This window comes from Haemaphysalis longicornis, unplaced genomic scaffold (assembly GCF_048455015.1).
Source record: "Haemaphysalis longicornis isolate Haplotype H1 unplaced genomic scaffold, Haemaphysalis longicornis Haplotype H1 scaffold_3, whole genome shotgun sequence".
Taxonomy (NCBI): Eukaryota; Metazoa; Arthropoda; class Arachnida; order Ixodida; family Ixodidae; genus Haemaphysalis; species Haemaphysalis longicornis.
Window position 1 is genome coordinate 28,658,067 of NW_027526335.1, and position 19,194 is coordinate 28,677,260.

At 51.1% G+C, this 19,194-nt stretch overlaps 1 protein-coding gene across 2 annotated transcripts in view; it reads right to left on the reverse strand.

Annotated features, from left to right (window-relative positions):
- The window catches only part of LOC144174205 (uncharacterized), a 111,232-nt gene that overhangs the window by 36,393 nt on the left and 55,645 nt on the right, over positions 1 to 19,194 (reverse strand). For both annotated transcript variants that reach the window (XM_077702744.1, XM_077702743.1), the window contains exons 2-3: positions 13,856 to 14,522; positions 13,503 to 13,739 (exon numbers count right to left, since the gene is read on the reverse strand). In XM_077702744.1, the coding sequence (XP_077558870.1) occupies positions 13,503 to 13,739; positions 13,856 to 14,407 (789 nt within the window). In that variant the 5' untranslated portion in view covers positions 14,408 to 14,522. The remainder of the gene's footprint in view (positions 1 to 13,502; positions 13,740 to 13,855; positions 14,523 to 19,194) is intronic.

Sequence of the window (19,194 nt, forward strand, 5' to 3'; positions counted from 1 at the left end):
GAAAGATTTAACAGATGAACGTACTGGCATTCGTTTCACTCTTTTTAGAACATCTTTTCCTGAACCCACTGCATATAACTGACGATAAACCGGAACAGGCAGACACACATCAATCATATCTTTGTACAAACGTTTTCGCGGTACACTACTCAAATACTCCGAGGAAAACCTAACCCTTAAAATCCTAAAAGCATCCACAACTTCCCGCAAGAACCCACGCACACGTACACATCGCATTTCAGAAGTTGAAACTACATAGTCTGGAATGACATCACGTAGCCGGGCTTGTACCACAGTACGTAGAAAGCCATCTCTCTGATCTCTCAGAAACATAAACCTAGAAACTATTTGTCGGATAAACAAATGTGCCAGTCCCAATCCACCACTTTTCACCGAGCGAAACAAATTAGTTCGACTCATGCGCTCCCAACTTGAGCCCCACAAAAACACCGCAAACACTCTGTGCAGCTTTTGTATGTTCCTTCTTGACATACAAATCGCCTGTAGGACGTACCATACCTTGGCAACAGCAAACACATTACATACTGATGCACGGGCAAACATTGACAGATCCCTTCCCCCCCATTGTGTTAATTTCTCTCTAACTCTATCAGTTTCTCCGTCCCAGTACTCTCTAGCATCCTGGTAGTTTTCAAGGGGGATGCCCAGATACCTGGCCGGAGTTGTCGTCCAAGGCATGTTCTCGAAAAATACTGGCTTACTTTGCCAGTCACCATGCCAAAATCCTATGCACTTGTTCCAGTTAACTGCACTGGCAGACAACTCGCAAAATCGCTTTAGATCGTTCACCACCTCCCTCACACTTTTCCTATCACTACAAAAAACAGCGATGTCATCGGCATATGACAAAATTTTAACTTCACTGCAGTGCAAACGGAATCCGTGTATATTTTCATTTTGAAGAATCTTTAAACAAAAGGGTTCAAGATAAATTGCAAACAACAAGGGACTCAAGGGGCACCCCTGCTTCACCGACGACAGTATATCAAAACTTCGTCCCACTTTTTTGTTTACAATAACACGAGCTGAGCACTGAGTGTACGACATCTTTACACCCTCGAGGATGACGGATCCTACGTTAACGTGTTCTAACACTGAGAAAAGAATGTTATGCGCAACACGGTCAAAGGCCTTCTGCAAATCAATTTGGATCATCGCCACGTGGCCCCCTAGAGCGTCGCAACACTCTAATACACTTCTTGCGACATGAATAATGGTAAAAATAGATCGTCCCTGAATTCCACATGTTTGATGGGTTCCAACAATTGTTTTTATCACTCCTTGCAATCTTCTAGCCAAAACCTTCATGAAGATTTTGTAATCAACATTCGTTAAGCTGATTGGCCGATACGACTCTACCGCCAACAGCTTTTCAGGATCATCAGTTTTAGGAATTAACACAATATGACTATTCCGGAACGAAGGCGGTGTTCTCTTGGATTCATACGCTTCCGTTATGACCCTGTACAAAATTAATGCTATATCTTCTTTGAAGAACTTGTAAAACTCGGTTCCCAATCCATCTGGCCCCGGTGACTTCCCTATGGATAATTCGTCGATGGCGTTATTTACCTCCTGCAAACTGATCGGCGCCTCCATGCTTGCTCTGTCATCATCACTTAACTTTGGCATTGACGGCAAGAAAGTTAGCTCGTAATCTTTACTGCCTTTCTTTTCAGTTCCCAGCAGTTCCTTATAATGTTCAAAAAACGCGCGCTCCAGGACTTCAGGGTCCCTAGAAACCACATTATTGTATCGAATAGCTTTAATCTCATTCTTTAGCGCATAACCCTTTTCGTCACTCAGGGAACGTTTGGTTGGCGTTTCGCCCAACCAGAGTCGCTCTGCGCGTGCGCGCACTATGGCACCCCTGTACTTCTCGATGTAAATGACCTCCAACTTATTTTTAACTTCTCTTATTTCTTTTGTAAAAGTTGCAGGCTGTTGAGCCTCAATGCCTAGCAAGAAGTGCAATTGGCTTTGTAGTTGTGTTTCCTCCTCCTTTTCTTTATGGCGTATGACAGACGATCTTTCTATTGCACTTATCTTAACGTCACTTTTTAGCTGTTCCCAGACGGTGATAAGTGACCCACTTTCTGTTGCGATTGCCTCCTCTAATCTTTTCTTTACACCAGTTGTGAATGGTTCATCATTCAGTAGTTTTACATTGAATTTCCAGGTATCCCAGCTAAAGCGAGTTTTCCTTTGCTTCTGACCTATTGTAAACGTCACCATGCTGTGGTCGCTGAAGGACAGCGGTTTCACGTTGTAGGCCTCGCACAGAGGCACAAGACCCAGTGATACGTAAACTCTGTCCAATCTTGCGTGACTTTCACGTTGAAAATGTGTGTACTGTGGTGCATTCATGTTCGACAGAACACACGCGACGTCCTCCAGGTCAAACTCATGCACTAGGCTATTTAAAACCATCGCACTCAAATCATGTGTCGGCGGTTTTTTTGCTCTATCAGCGCTCGAACAGACGCAGTTGAAATCGCCAAGAAATATTACGTGCCTATTGCAGTTTAAATACACTTTCAAACTTTCAAAAAAAGGCGGCGATCCACTTCCTTATTTGGCGCATATACACAAATCACTCTCCATGCCATTTCCGAGTACAAAAAATCGCACACAATAAAGCGACCGCGTTCGCAAACACTGACACTTTCTTCAAAAATTCCCACAGAATTACGCAGAAAAAGCGCACATCCAGCTGACGCGCCTACCGAGTGGGACACGCAAACGTTATATCGTGCTCTGAAAGTTTGCACCATCCGGTCCGTTTGCTCCTGACTTTCAATTTTCGTCTCTTGAACGGCGATTATGTCGATATCGTCTTCCAGAAAAAGGCGGTTAAGCTGGTACTGTCTCCTTTTTGACGACAGGCCCCTGACGTTGATTGTTGCCACCTTAAGTGCTGAAAGGAGATTCGTTGCCATTTACATTAATGAGCGTGTGGACAGGATGGTGCTTTTATTAATGCCAGGAAGAGGAGTGAACCGCTGTAGTCAGCCAAGTGCACCGTCGAAATGACATAGAAGCTGTCATGTGCCCCATACCAATTTATGGCACCTGTTCCGACCTCGACAATATCCTTACGTTGTACTGCCCCCCCATACACTACAGACAGCACCACGGGTACGGGGCGTGGATTCAAAAGCAGCGCAGAATACACTACTGAATTACGGGCCTGGAGTCTCAGACACAAGGATGACCGACGCTGGCTCACTCGGTAGCGCTAGCGAGCGGACGCAAGATGTCGAGCTCCCCAGTTGGAGCGGTCGTTGCGGCTTCGGGCCGCGGAAACAGGACAACGGAAAACGAAGCACAGGACTACCGATAATTCTGCCTCAACTGCCATCAGGTCGGTTCGTTTTGAACACAGTATTCTTGCACGCTGACGTCAAAGCGAGGCCTTATCGAGTGGAAGATTTTCGAGACGCGCTCGCACGCTTGGAACTGCTCCCCGACGTGATAGCGTTGGGAGCGTTCCAAATGAATCACGTGTGGGCAGTAACATTCAAGGACGCCGAAAGTGCCAAAAAGTTGGTTGATTTTCGCGACGTAAGAGTAAAAGATCTTCGCTGCATGGTCATCGACCCGAACAACCAGGTGCTGCGAGTGAAAGTGCACTGGGTTCTTTATGGTGTGCCCGACGACATGGTGCGAGCCGCGTTTGCGCCGTACGGCGTAGTGACTGACGTCGCAAGAGACCGATGGCGTGTGTCTGGGTGCGGCGACAAGGGCTCGACAACGCGCCTTGTGTCGCTGAAACTCAAGGCAGGCGTCTCCCCCGACGACGTGCCCCACCAGCTCCGAATCGCCGGGGACAACGCACTCGTAGTCGTTCCGGGGCGTCTGCCGCTTTGTCTGCGGTGTCAGCGTTCTGGACACGTTCGACGGGAGTGTCGTGTTCCGCGCTGCACTCGTTGTCGTCGTTTTGGCCACGAGGCCTCACAGTGCGTGCAAACTTACGCCACTGTCGCCGGACCAGTGGGGTGTGACGACAAATCTGAGCACCTCATGGATGAAGCTGAAGCGGAAGAAGTCGCCGCTGGAGGAGGGGGAGACGAGCCAGCGCCGACGCATGAGCTCAAGGACCTGCCGACGTGCAAGTCACCCGCCGTACAAGCTGGCATGGGCCAGGGAAAAGATAATGACCGGCCGGGCCTCAACACAGACGACCTATCACTGCCACCAGTGAACCAAGCTGCCCAAGGAGGAGCTATCCTGGAAACCGACCAAGCGGACGGTGGGAAGGAGTCTGACGATGACACCATCGATATGGACACGAGCAAGGACCTCACTAGCAGCGCCTGCGGAAAGCGTGGACGCGAGAGCAACGCCGACATGACAGAAGGCGACAACGCGGCTTCCGACGAGCCGCCTTGGAAGGCGGTGCTGGGGCGGCGTTCCACACAGAAGCCCAAGCGTAGCGTCCCCCCGGACAGGAGGGAGCCAGCCACCGAACAACCGGCTTGCCACCGCGATATAGCAGGTGTACTAGATGGAGGCCCATCATTGGAGTCGCACGTCGGTGTTTACTAGCTAGTTTACAGAATTCCTGACTTGTAAACTCAAATTTCTTAAATAGCGCTTGCGCAGCAAGGTTTTGCGAAGCCCCCGCAACAGCTTATCGCCATCAACTCTGCTATTTTGCGAAAGCGCTCGCAAAAATAAGTGTGCCCGGCTGCGACTGCGATTTTGCACTAAAGGGATAGTGCTTGCCGTACTTTGGTTTTACGTTAAAAACCTTTGCCGATACTGATCTCTTATTACCCAAATTACCCTACGTAACTCTTCTTCTGCACGAAACTATTTTCTGCAGGCGAGCAGATCGCACAGGCATTCCGGGGTAGCGGCGTCGCCGAAGAGCACGGCCGAAGCGTCGAACACCAAAATACGGATCGCATTAGCGCTAGTGTTGAGTTGTATGGGCTTCATTGAACTTACTGAGTTTATTACACACCAGAAACTAACAAAATAAAGCCGCGTTCATTGCGGCACGAATGTTGTCGGGGCGCAGTTTCTCTCGGTCGATTCCCGACGACGCGTCGGGCGACCAGTCAGGCGACCGGTTTTGTTGGCGTCTTCGGTCGGCGAGTCAGTCGCGACTTTCCATCGGCCGACGTGTTTCTGTCGCCGTCGGCGTAGTGTGACAACGCGGTCTGGATATTCGGCAGTTGGCCGATGGTTTGGCGACTCGTCGGCGTAGCGTCGTCGTCGCCGTCGTGTCGGCATAGTGTGTCTGATACGACCAAGCGACCAAACAAACTGTGGTAACTGGAGTTCACGTTGACGTCGCTCGAGTCGCTAACGTTGTATGACGTCACAAACTTTGTTACGCTGGCAATTCCCTGACGTCATGGTTAGTGGCGCTAGCGATGGGTCCCGATTTCCAGAAGAGCATTTAGGTAATTTTTAGAAGCGAATTAAAATATATATTAAGCGCTTGCTGTACCCAGCACTTCGTGTTGAGGGTCGTTGGATGCAGAGGAAGCCTACAGCAGGCTTTTTACAGAGTTAAAATTTGGTGGCACAACACCTTTAACGAACTCCTCCACTCTGCTCATTATTTCGGCCCAGACCGCAAAAGTACCTCATCGCCGAAATGTTTTGCAGCAGACGGGACAACTGCTCCCCTCTTTCTCGTGTTTCGTGCTAAAGGGGTCCGGTCGGCGTGACACGTGTAGCAGGTTGGATGAACAAAAAGAAAGAGGAAGAGGACGATCCGCTTATTGTAACTAGCAACGTCAGTAATTACGAACCTGCGGTCTTCACGCGGCGTATAGGCTCCGAGTGGGAGACCCCCTACCTTAAATAAATGTATAAAACAGTATATTGCACTGGCTAGAAACACATCCCGCGCTACCACTGACGATGGCGAGGAGCGGAGACGAAATGCCAGTGAGCGAGGCTTGTCTACATCACTTTATTTGTGATCACTTTATTGTGGTCTGTGATTGTGATGCACTCCACGATGTTGTTTTTGTTGTTCATACAGCGTGTTGTAACAACAAATGAACGTTAAAAATATTATTTAGACAAACGGTTGGCTTGATTGCGCTGAAACTTTACACGGAGGTCGTACTTTGTGGCCTTTTTCTTTTAGATGCGAAGCAGCTTATGGTCGAGCCTGTTCCCTCCGCCGTTGTGTGGGCGCCGTTGTGTGGCGTCCACACCCCCACTGCGCATGCCTGGCCAGTCACCGCTGATGATGATTGTGGCAGGATGCCCCTAGGGATTGGCCAACCAAGTAATCTATCATGAGATAGCTTCGCGTTCAACCACCGTCGTCATCTTCCCGTAGGGAAACCCTGAGTCGAGGCATTTCTCCTCTCCTCTCCGGGATTGCGCAACGAATGGCAACACCTGCGGCTCCGCGCGCGATAATGCGAAGCAGCTTATGGTTAGAGACGCGACGGTAGCCGCTGCATACTCCGCTGGGGTCGCCACTGTAGCTCCGCGGTATAAATGACGCGCGCGCGCGCTCCGCTCCCCTCAATCTCCTCCCGCAACGCCGCGATCGAACTGAAAACTAATGGGAACTTGAGTCGACGGCTGCTTCGCATACTACTCAGGGTTCTCATACGGGAAGATGGTAAAATTTTTTTCTGTGATAACACAAGCAACCGATTTTGTTTAGGTTTCTTAGTTGTTGTGGCTTTAATCGACCAGTTTAGGGGAAATCTCCAAGGAGGAATTAAATTTTTAGACGGATGTTAAATTTTCCTCTGTGAGGTAAAATTTGACATCCATGCAACACACATTCGAAGAACGAAGAATCCAGTGGTTATTTAAAGACGGTCACTAATTTTTGCAACATCGTGTACGCAGGTGGACAAAAAACACATTTTCATTAGGTTGTCGGCATTCGCCGAAGTTTACCTGGTCCTTACTTAGCAGCGCGAAAATGAATCACTACAGCTTGAATAACGAACACCAACACGGCCAGGTCGTCTTACTTTAGCTTCTTGCGTCGTCTTCCCCATCCATCATACACTTGTCATCCCTAGAGGTACAGCTCTGTCTTCTCTCTCGCGCCTTTTCAGCGCTCACCGGCATCGTAGTACTTGATTGTAGGGTTTAACGCGCCGACGCAACGCAGGCGATGAGGCGCGCCGTAGTGGAGGGCTCCGGATTAATTTTGACCACCTGGGGATCTTTAACGTGCGCCGAAATCTCGTACACACGGGCGTTTTTGCTTTTCGCCTCCATCAGAAAAGCGGCCGCCGCGGCCGGGAATCGAACCCGCGACCTCGTGCTCAGCAGCGCAACGCCTTAGCCACTGAGCCACCGCGGCGGGTGCATCGTAGTACTTACCAGTTCTCACAATCGCCGTACGCAAGCGAAATGAAATATTTGTCGTCGTTTGAACAAGCCAGAAAATCACCGTGTTCTTATTTCACTTGCGTACGGCCCACACCTACTCAGCCCCCATTTAAGAAATTTTTGCAGTAATAAATCTTGCGGGAATTTTTCGAAAATGAATGGTCGCGCTTCAGGTGACACACACTGTTGCGCTGTAGGCTCCACCAATTATGAGGATCGTTTGATTTACGCATTTAAGCAATATCTTAACCAGCGATTTTCCATCAGAAGGCAGATATATATATATATATATATAGTAAGGAAATGAGGGGCACGTTGAGGAAATACAGAAAGATAGGTCGGCAGTCTGCAACGCCAAAGGAGGCATAGAGGTATTGTTCGGCTTTTTTTTTTTTTACTACGGTTAGTGAAGTTAACATTTCTTTAAACATACGTATGAAAGAAAGAAAGAACAACACGCGCCCAGAGTGGGGACCGAACTGTTCGGTCCCCACCGAACAGTTCTATCACTGAGCGGCTTTCCTTTGCGTTTTGTTTCTGAGGCGGGTGCTACGGAACGTGTCTCGGTCCATGGGGAAAACTTGCGCGCCGTGGCTTTCTGCTGACGGCAGGGTTTCGGCACAATGAGCCAAGCGACGCTTCCGCACAAAAACCGCTTTATACACACGGCCACCCAGTAACTACCGTGCCCATCTCCCTGGTGAACTGCTCGAACGGTATTTGGAAACAGTCGCTTAATCTGCGCCGAAGACCCGTATCAACAATGACCGGAGCGCGTCCTTCAACTGCTTAAACGCATTAACAAATGGGGGATAGAAACGGTGTGTGGCAACCGCACAAGTGTCCCTGGGAATTTCAACGTCGGAGCAACAATTCAACGGATTAGTCCGTACTTTTCGGCGTGTTATGGAATCGCACACGTATTGTCGGCTCGGCACGCGCAACGGCATGACGTAGGGGGGCGAGCACTCAGCGCGGGTGCGGGGTTCAGAGATAGGGCCTAATCTCCGCGTGTGTCACGGTCTGTTGCGGGCCATGTGGCATCCCAAACGGAGCCGCTATCCCAAAGCACGGCGGCGTACACGAACGGTTCGACCTGGGCCCAAAACCCACTGAAGAAGTGCAGCTTGTTGGGCCAGTTGGTACATATTCACAGAAGGGTAAACCAGCGAAAAAAAGGCGCAAACACAAGGACGTGTTGGCGAACGTGTTGGCGCATGCGTTGGCTTGGTTGTTCACAGGGTGTGTCGGCTTCTTCATTCAAACGTTCAGTCGCTAGTCCAGCGTTGTATTGTCTTGTCTCTCCTTGTGCTTGCGTCTTTTTTCGCTGGTTTACCCTTCCCAAAATATACACTTCAGGCCCCTCAGCGCTTGTCGTGTTTCGCACACAGGAACGTGCAGTTTGGACAAAACCCGCAGCAGCGCGCAGAAGGCGGCCTTTCCTAACCCTGTCTCCGGAGCTCGTCAGTGTCCAGGATCATAGGCGCTGCATCGCCGCTCCGTACAGAGTCCCATTTTGGCTCGGAACGGTACGCTACACCAACTAGTGAAATTATTGATCAAAACGGACATCGCGCCGAATACATCGAATGTGGAGAGAAGGCCGGCAGGTAGGAGCACATAAGCAGCTATACTCGGTGCCAACTTAAGAACGGCACCGGAAGTTGCCGCTGTGCCTTATCACCGTTGCCGGATGTTTCTCCGCGCGACGCAAGTAGGGCGTTACTGGGAATATTTTGAACATGGCGCGAGCCGTTTCCGTGATTTTTTTGGGCTTAATATGCTTATAAACGACTCCACTGACGACAAACAAACTGCGTGAGACAAGGCAGACGATATCACGCATTCATAGCAAACCCCTTTCAAAACGCGCGCGCACTGACGTCACGGGTCCGGCGCTTTGGCGGAGTGATACACTACAGGAGGCGATGCCGTTCTTGAGTTGTAACCTAGTATAGCTGCCTTTTGCGCGGGAATAAATTTCGCTTCGCGGATCACGCAATACAAAATCACCAAAAATGTCATGCCGACTCAGTTCCTATTTGTACAGCATTCAAGTCACGCATGGCGCAAGCGCAAGACAACGATCGTTCGACGACGACGTTTGCGCTCACAGTCATTTTTCTCACCGACCAAATGACACGCCATGAAGATTATCAGCCCATACACGCATTTTATCTAATTACACTTGAGCTAATAGATAAGCCTGCTATATTAGAGTACACTGACTTCACACGCATGCGCGCCCGCAGGCACAAACGCATATTGGATTTCGCAATCGCACGCCTCGCAGTTTTTCTTGATCTCCAAAGCCTCTCGCGCCGTCAGGTTCCCGCTAAATAAATAGCAAAGAAAGAGGCCATTTCCGCCTTCGTTAAAGGTAAAGGTCGACGCCGCGACCTTTGGCAGCAATCGAACAACGAACCGGGCGCGCGCTGCAACAGGTACGGGATGCTGCGCCCTTCCGTCCGCAATGCTCGTCTGCTATCGGGACAACTGTTTGCTTTCTGCTCGGCCCATTGGCGCTGCCGCCGCCGCCAGGCTAAAGCCCCTACGCCAGGCGCCCCAGCGTTTCCGGACGCGGCAGCCTTCACGCTTGCGCGCCTTCAAACGCGGCGATGAGTCTTTACTTCACATTTCACGCTCACAGTGTCACTTCTTTTTTTTTTTTTTTTTTTCCACTAATGCCGACCACACGGAGTCAGTTCCTCGTCATTTATTTGCAGTTGCACATGCACTGAGTAATACACCGTGCAATAAGTGCGCCGCGGCTATCCAACTGCCTTTTTTTGCCCAGGTGAGCCGGCTTCGACGAGGATGCCCTTATCACTCGGCTCCATTGTTGCGGCGGTACCGAAGAGTCACGGCGGCGCCCGTGGGACCGGAAGCAGCGAACTGCGGCGACCCGTCGCGCAGCGACGATAAACCCGCGGTTTGCAGCCCCACGAACGGATCGCCGCAGGTCGCGCTGGCTGGCCAAGGGCCGCCGGACGTCCGCGGACACGCTAGATTGCCGCCGACGCGCCGTCCGTCGCTGGAACAGTCCCGCCGGGGCCGTTCGTGAAGAGAGCACACCACCGTGCGCCGCGTTCAATTGCACCGCCAAGGAATTATTTTGCGGGCATTGACATCTCGGATGCCAAACTATGGGAGAGCACGACGCGCAAACGCACTGTGATAGAGCACTTCGGAAAAGGCGAGGGAACGTACAAATCACTCCATCCTTCTCTCGTAAGAGGGGACGACAACACGCAATTCGTGGAGAGAGCGAAGCATGCTACGCACCTGCGCAACACAGTCCTCACTAGGGCACGCAAACCAACACAGACAGAGTGCAATTAACACCTGAGCAACAAACATCGTGCGAGAGTACGTTTACTCGGAAGAAACAAGCTGATATATGCCTGGCAGCTGGGAGAAACACAGATCTGCGGCCAGGGGTGTTACGGTTGGCTGATTATTATTTTTTAAGAATCTTAGCACTGCAACTTGTTCTGTAATGCGACTGTGGGAAGGTCGACACTGGCTCTCAAATTCTTGATTGGTTATGAGGCTTAACGCGCCGCCGCTACACACGCCAGTGGAGGGCTCCTGATCAATTTTCACCACTTGGCGTCTCTGACGTGCGCCGAAATCTGGAATACACGGGGGGCGTTTTCGCTCTTCGCCTCCGTCAGAGAAGCGGCCTCTGCGGCCGGGAATCGAACGCGCGTCCTCGTGCTCAGCTGCACAACTCCTTAGCCACTGAGCCATCGCGGCGGATGGGTCTCAAATTCTTGAACTTACGTAAGCCCGCACACGCCAGTCGTTACCACATCAAATAACGTCACCGGCAGCGTTAATTTAACAAATGTCTTCTAAATTTCGCACGGGTTATGGTGTCCCGCGGAATTCACGCAGTTCGCGTCCTCGATGTAGAACACTTTTACCATTTACGCAAGACCGCAGGGTATATCAGTAACTAACATGTGCGAGGTTTCGGCAATGAAACGACGGCTGCCGTTACAACTGAGACCAGCGCGCGCGTCCACATCCTTTGAACAACAACTAGAACAGAAAGCACATAGCGGGATGGTGCTTTTATTAGTGCATCGCTGCCGTTACAACTGAGACCAGCGCGCGCGTCCACATCCTTTGAACAACAACTAGAACAGAAAGCACATAGCGGGATGGTGCTTTTATTAGTGCATCAAGCTTCTATTGCGATACAGGCAGATGGAATTGAGAACAACAAGGGAGATCGGAAGGACTGCGCTCATTGACTAAAAATTATCTGCAGTAATATTAGTGAGCTCAGCAGACTGCCGAAGCCGTTCTAATTGAGTTTCTTTTCAAGCGGCGAACGATTGAGCTTTCATCCCGCCGACATGCAGGGTGCGACCCGGAGTAAGCGCCATCGTGTTCTGAGCAGCGTCATGCTCTCGCATCTCCAAACCGAGTTCACCCGTCGCAGAACCTTTTATCACCCCTGCGCTGACAACGATCGTTCGACGACGACGTTTGCGCTCACAGTCATTTTTCTCACCGACCAAATGACACGCCATGAAGATTATCAGCCCATACACGCATTTTATCTAATTACACTTGAGCTAATAGATAAGCCTGCTATATTAGAGTACACTGACTTCACACGCATGCGCGCCCGCAGGCACAAACGCATATTGGATTTCGCAATCGCACGCCTCGCAGTTTTTCTTGATCTCCAAAGCCTCTCGCGCCGTCAGGTTCCCGCTAAATAAATAGCAAAGAAAGAGGCCATTTCCGCCTTCGTTAAAGGTAAAGGTCGACGCCGCGACCTTTGGCAGCAATCGAACAACGAACCGGGCGCGCGCTGCAACAGGTACGGGATGCTGCGCCCTTCCGTCCGCAATGCTCGTCTGCTATCGGGACAACTGTTTGCTTTCTGCTCGGCCCATTGGCGCTGCCGCCGCCGCCAGGCTAAAGCCCCTACGCCAGGCGCCCCAGCGAGACGCAGACACCGTGACATCTGCGGCTGACTTGAGCCGCATCCCGCGGCGACGAGCCCGCACCGGGAGGGGATTCCGAATCAATCACCGACGCGACACATCGCGCAATTGTCGCGTTCCGCTTCGTGGCCACCGCTCCTCCGAACAGCGCTTCATCTCGTTTCGGCTTGCAGCCTTTTTTCTGCTTCTCGCGCTCTCGAATCCTTCCGCGGCCGGAGCAGTCTTTCGCACCGTGCAGACGACGCTGGTCGGGGAAATGGCGTTGCGCGTGCGGTACCGCGCAAACTCAGAAAATGTCATTTTCTGGCGCAGATAGTTCAGTACTAACGAATAAGAAAATATAATAGTGGTAAAAAAATTCCCCAAGTGATGCATTTCCAAAGACTGCAAATAACTGCCGAATCGCGATAATAAAAATAGTTAATTGAGGGTGCACAGGTGGATCTTTTGGAATGTGTTGGCATCGCATTCTTCTGACTCGCGAACTTGAGGTCCGAGCGGCCTAACGCCTCCATCCACTGGTTAGGGGAATTAATGGGAGGGAATGATTCCTCTGCACAAGCCCACATTTGGTGCCGGTCTGTGGCCCTTTCACCGCAGCGTGGAAGAGAGATGACAGGTAGAACGAGGGGTGGACATGATGCAGGATAGCTTTGCAGGGTATAGAGGTTCTGTTTGGAGTTCACGTCAGAGGCGTTTCTCCTCCAGAGTGAGGGATGAGTGGGCGGGGGGAAGCTTGCGGAGGGAGAAGCGGTAATGCTCTGTTACCTGACTGTAAGGAGGTCGACGGGGCAGCAGTCTCGTCTTGATTTCACCCATCTCCGCTCGCGGTTGATGAGCTGTCGCTGTGCTACGTCGCTCGCCTCTGCACCAATCGCGCTCCGCGATTCCCGGTCCTCGCAACTTCTCCCCCTAAGTGAAGCTGCGGCTTCATAACACATCCCGCCAACAATCGAATTACCCGAAGTGCCACCCAGAGTGTTATGCCACACGAGCTCTAACGGCTGTGTCTCAATGAATGGAGCTCCCAGAGAGACTTCTGGCAGTCAGCGCCAAAAACGCCTTTGGGATATATAGGCTTGACAGCAAGGAGCTAGGCTTCAAAGAACCCACCACCTTCTCTTCCCCTCCCCCTTGCTTACATCGCAGCGCGCGTGGGCCAGTCTTGCGAAGAGACGGTACCTTTCGGAAGCCGGTGAACATGCGCGTGATGGTCTTGCTCTGCTTGCGTGCCGAGCAGACGAGCAGCAGCCACTGCGGGAACAGCTGCTGGTGGGCAGCCAGCAGCTCGGCCACGGTGCGGCTGCCGCCGCCGCCTTTGCTGCCGCCCCCTTCCTTCTGCTGGTCATGGCGGTGGTGCCGGTGGTGGTGGTGATGGTGGTGGTGGCTGCCGCCGCCTGCACCGCCGGAGCCGTTCACCTGCGAGGAGGCAGACTCAGCTCTCGACCGAACAGGTAATAGGCGGGCCAGATCAGGGTCGTTAGCCCAGCTGCTTGAGCAGGGGCGGCACGAGGGCAAAGCTCAGCACCAATTACCTGCACGAGGAGCGATTCGTCGACCGAGTCGACGAGCAGCAGGCAGGGCTGTCCGGGCGGGTCGATCTCGAGCAGGGGAAAGAGCACGGCCTTCTTGAACGCCTCGTCCGGCCAGCGGGCGCAGGCGGCTGGCTCGAGCGCCGCGGCCGCCTCGCCGTCGCGCAGCCGGTCCTGGTATCCGGTGAGCAGGCCGTCCTCCTCGCGCCGGCACAGCTGCCGCACCAGGCTCAGCACGAAGCCCGGCACGGCCAGCGTGCGCGTGTCGTGCGCCTGGCAGAAGTGGTGGGCCAGCACCCGGCGGCAGAGGGTGTGCTGGCGCGCCTCGGCAGCGGCCGCCGTGGGCCACACGATCTCCTGGAAGAAGGCCGTCTTGCCGCAGCCCGGCCCGCCGACCACGAGCGCCCCGCAAGTCTTGGAGCCCGGCCGCTGGTCGAGGCAGTGGGCCAGCTTGCCGAAGGCCCACTCGCGGCACAGGAACCTCCGGCGGCCGCCGCACACGTCGTCCCCCTCGTCATCGTCCAGGCTCTGCTGCACGGGCGGCGGCGAGCTCATGGCAGAAGGAAGAGGAGGGCGGCTCCGCGCAGCTGCAGGCCCCCCGCGGACGCTGCTGCTGCTGCTGTTGTGCCTCTGCAGGTCGCCCAGCTACGATCCCTCATCCTCGTGCTGCCTGCGAGACGCCAGTGCGCCGGTCACACCTTCCCGCACACACAATTTGCGTGCGAAACACTGCCACGCGAAACATTGCCCTTCAGAAGGTGCGAGTGAGTAGCGTGTGTATGGCCTATTCGTAATCTGCACATGTATACTTCCGTTGTTCTGTTGTGTTTTTCTGTGTAATAGCTGCCTAATTGCGGTTTTATAATGGGAAGTTTGTTATCTGTCTGAGTGTCCCAGTGTTGCTGCCAGCTTGGCTGCCAGCGTTGTCGGATTGCCTTTCGTATGAATGGTTTCCAATCAAGATAGGGAAGCTGCTGAACGTCGACACCACAGCGAAGTGCTGCCACAGCGGCACTCTGGGCTGCGAGTTCATTACCAGGAATGCCACTGTGTCCAGGCACCCAACACACGACTATGAACTGTTTTAAAGCGTAGGCTGCCATTATCTCTTTAACTAATCTGCTCAGCACAACGTTCCTACTTGGTTTTCCATAATGCAATGCTGTCACAACACTCAATGAGTCTGTGTATATAATGGATTGTTGTGTCTTTGTTCGTATTATGTGTTTTAGTGTAATTAATATAGCATGTGCCTCAGCCATAAATATGCTTGTGTTTCTATTTCGTGTCCTTGTGCTGGCAAAGTTGGGACCGTGTGCAGCACATGCCACAGCAGTGGCACTTTTGGAGGCATCTGTGTAAAAAGCAGTGTATGGGAATTTGTTTTGCAAGTACAGGAAGTGTTGTCGGATGAGTTCTGTGGGTGAATGTTTTTGTAAATTTCCTTGAAAGACACGTCACAGGCGACAGGGCTCAGCTGCCAAGGCGGCATGAACTCGGCGAAGACGCGTTCCTCATAGCGGGAGCTTCGAGGCCCTCGGTGCAGCGGGCCGGCACCGTCAGTGATGTTTAGGCTTGCCAGCGATGTTTAGGCGGTAAATAATTGATGGGCGCTTTCACAAGCGGCGCGAATGACGTCTTATAGTGCACTTCTTGCCCAGATTATAAGCTCCTTAGCCGCATGAGCGCCTCGTGCTGTATTTGAACGAGCGGTTAAAAGCGGTCGCTGGAGCTACGTGCACTGCTTCACGGCCAGCGCGGACGCCTGCCGAGTTGGTGTGGCCTTCGCCGGCGGCGCGGCGCGACGCCGCTGGCGGCCGAAGGCAGAGCGACAGTGCGGCGACGCTAGTGTGCGCGTAGCTTAACACGGGTCAGGCATGAAATCGCGTCGGATAACAGAGGTTTTTAATGCATTGTTTCTATGGGAACTTCGCCGTAACTCGACTAGTCCGTCGTAAAACCCGGGTTGTCGTAAAAGTCGGGGACATATAACCGGGGTTCCATTGTCTTAGGCCTATTTGAGGCAAAACGCCAATACAAAAGTGATATTACCAGTTATTTTAAATCAAATACATAGTTGCTTGAGGCAGTGAGACACGCCGACGCGCTGAGAGCCGTCGCCACGGTCCAGCATGTCTCACTGCCTCCCCAACGCCGCCTGTATTAACATTGCCTGACGCGTCGCGCGCTTTTCAATGGGAAGGGTAGGGACGCTTAGTTCAGGCACTGATCCGCTATGTGGCGCGTGCCGGCGGACACTTCGCCTTACGTCACTGCTCGCGAGTCGCGAACGCTGCACCCACTTCTACGACGTGTGTCTGTCAGCTTGCCTGTTGGGCTTCAAGGGCCGTTTCGCTTACATCAGCCCGTTTTCTTTTGAGTCCGACAAGTCGGATCCAACATGTCGGGTCCGACTTGTCGGTCCGACACGCGAGTCTGTGTCGGGCGGCCGTTTTCTTTTGCATTCGGGAGCCGGACGCCGCCAGCAGTGTCGGGCCAAACACGTCACTTGAATAGAATATTGTGATTGGTTCGTCCGACCTTATAGTACTTTTTGTTTACGCTCAAACAGCTATTGTGGTAATTTGAGAAAATTTGAGTTTATTTCCCTCAGCATGGCGCATATGTTGATCTCGCTAGACTTAATCAGCCAGCAGCCGTAACGTTTACGTAGACGCAAGCGCAATGGAGAGCTTCCTATAAACCGTGCATGCCCGGCGATGCTGCAGCTTGGCTCGGGTTATGAAGCGGCGACGGCGCAAAATATATTCTTCCCGTTTTTCCGAATATCATGCGGCAAGACTGTTCTTTGAAGCATAACCGCTCTCCCAGCGATGTAACATTCGTCCACGTACGTAGCAGCGCTCTATGATTACGCAGAAACAAGCTCTCGATAGTTCAGCGCATGCATCGCATTCTGATACGGTGCGCACGGGCTGTCTATTTGCGTCGTTGCGGCAAATGTTAGCGCTTCTTTCGTCAACTGCAATGAGTGCTGGTATTTTAAATTCTGTGACGCAGGGTACAAAATTTTGGTATGGGAATATCGGCAGCTTATACCCCTGTCACACGGGCACTTTCAATCGCGATTGAGTCGATCCGGATCGAGCTCAATCCGGATCGGGCCTCTGCTACACGGCAGTTTCAATCGCGATCGAGCTCGATCCCGCTCGAACTCAATCCTGGTTTCTCAAGCGCGATCGAGGCTTCCAAGCGCGATCGAACGAAAGCGGCGATACTCTCGTCCCCGCTCAGTAATTGCACAGAATGTGACAACTTCATCTAACGCCACAAATTGTGTCAAATAACTTGACCCAAATAAGCGTGAGGTAATATCTACATAGTTACGTATACCTACGACCGCGCGAAGTTACCAGACGCCGGCCAAAAGTACATTGTTAGCGCCATCTGGCGTACACGAATGCAACCCGTGCAACTTTTCGATCTCGATTAAAACGGGCCGTGTAGCAGCGGCAGTGCTTCGAGCGCGCTCGAAAACTCGATCGCGATTCACTTCAATCGCGATTGAAAGTGCCCGTGTGACAGGGGTATTACCTTAACATCATGTCCGCATCTCTTAAACACATATTTACGTACTCAGTTTGCGATTACTCGCCTGTGGAACTACGGCAGCCAGCGATCGCATTTAGTCACTCGCAAAAACCGGAATAGTTCCACCGACCGGCGCCGCGGTGTTTTCTTTTCTTAGTTTTTTTTTTTAATGGCGATGCCGGCTTTGATCTTTGTGTTCTACTACGAGATTACCTTTTCTGGACGACTGTACGAAGGCTCCCATCCAGGTCAACAGTTTTACTTAGTAAATAACTTCCACAGAAAACACAGCTAGGCACATTTAAGGCTTTGCTGCATGTTTCAAGTACATTTGTTTACAGTTAATTATGCTGATTCCGACACTACAGATTTTGTTTGCAAATTAGCACAGGGTTAGAACCTGGTCCGGGGTTTGTAAAAACAGGCGTCCATACACGTCTGCATATGCTGGCCATATACCAGAACGCATGAGCGATTCATACAGCAGAATGGAAGTTTTTTTTTTTATCCCTCACTGGAGCAGGCCAGTCCCACCACCTGCACTTACTGGGGGGTAACAGCCGTCTGGCCAAATTAATTTCAAAAAATTAATTCACATACTGCCTCCCACCCTCCCCGCTCTTTTCTTGCAGCCTGGGTTACTGCTTGTTCATCGGATTGGAGTGACTAGCTGACATTTTCCTCCTACTTCTAATGGTCCCCATGGTAGTGCCCTTGGTCTTTCCTTTAAATTTTCTGTAATGAATTATTTCCATTGTAAATGAGCCTAGACAGATTTCGCTATATATTGGCAATTTCACTATTTCTTATAATATCCCCTCCTGGAGTCATGTGTGGGCTACGGGGTTAAAACCGGATGACTGCAGTCTCCCTTCATATCGTCAACAAAAAGAATCCACTCACACTTTTTTACCCTTTTTCAGGAAAACTTGCCCGAAGCTCAGAAATGTACTCGTCTAGCTATTGTATAAACTAGCAACTTGAGCTGAAGTCATATAAAAAACAATCTTTCCTCATCTTGTCGTGAAGTCGGTTTAATAACGCATAAACTCACCAATACTCCAGCAAAAGTTAGATTATTTTTGTACCCTACTTTAATTTGATAGAAACTTCAGTATGCCTGCACAGTCTCAGACCCCTATAGAGGAAATAATATCGAATTGGTTGAAAAGGCTCTAAGAAAGGCTGTTGACTTTATTTATTCTAAATATAATCGCACAAATTCTCTTTGTGAGATCATGTAAGCTTATGGGATTCGAACATTAGTCAAGGAGAAAGTTTTTGCATCTTACGTTTCTTCACTGTTCAGAATTATAACTATGGTCGCACGGATTCTCTTAATGAGCTCATGCAAACTGGTGCGATTGAAGCACTAGGGAAAAAAGAAGTCTCAATGCCTTAAATTTTTTGTTGTTGTTTTGCTACAAACTTGGCCTAGATACAAGACCACGACATACTTCAAAATAATATTCATCATTACCATTTTCATTCTTTCACCCGTTATACACACCGGTCGAAATTTTTTTTTTCCCACATGTATTATCGACTGGAAAAATACACCTGAACATATGTCTTGATTAATTTGAATAAATAGAAGCAAATGTTTAGTTTATTTTAACCTTTTGTTCTTTCTCATTGCTGCCACGTGTAGTATCCTGAACTGCTGGTATCTCTGATCTTGTTCACACCTTTATGCCCCTCCTTCTTGGGCCTCTGGTTCGCAGTATGCACTTCAATAAAAATTTAAAAAATTAGTGACAAGGGCAGCTCGAGGTGCTGAAGAAAAATTG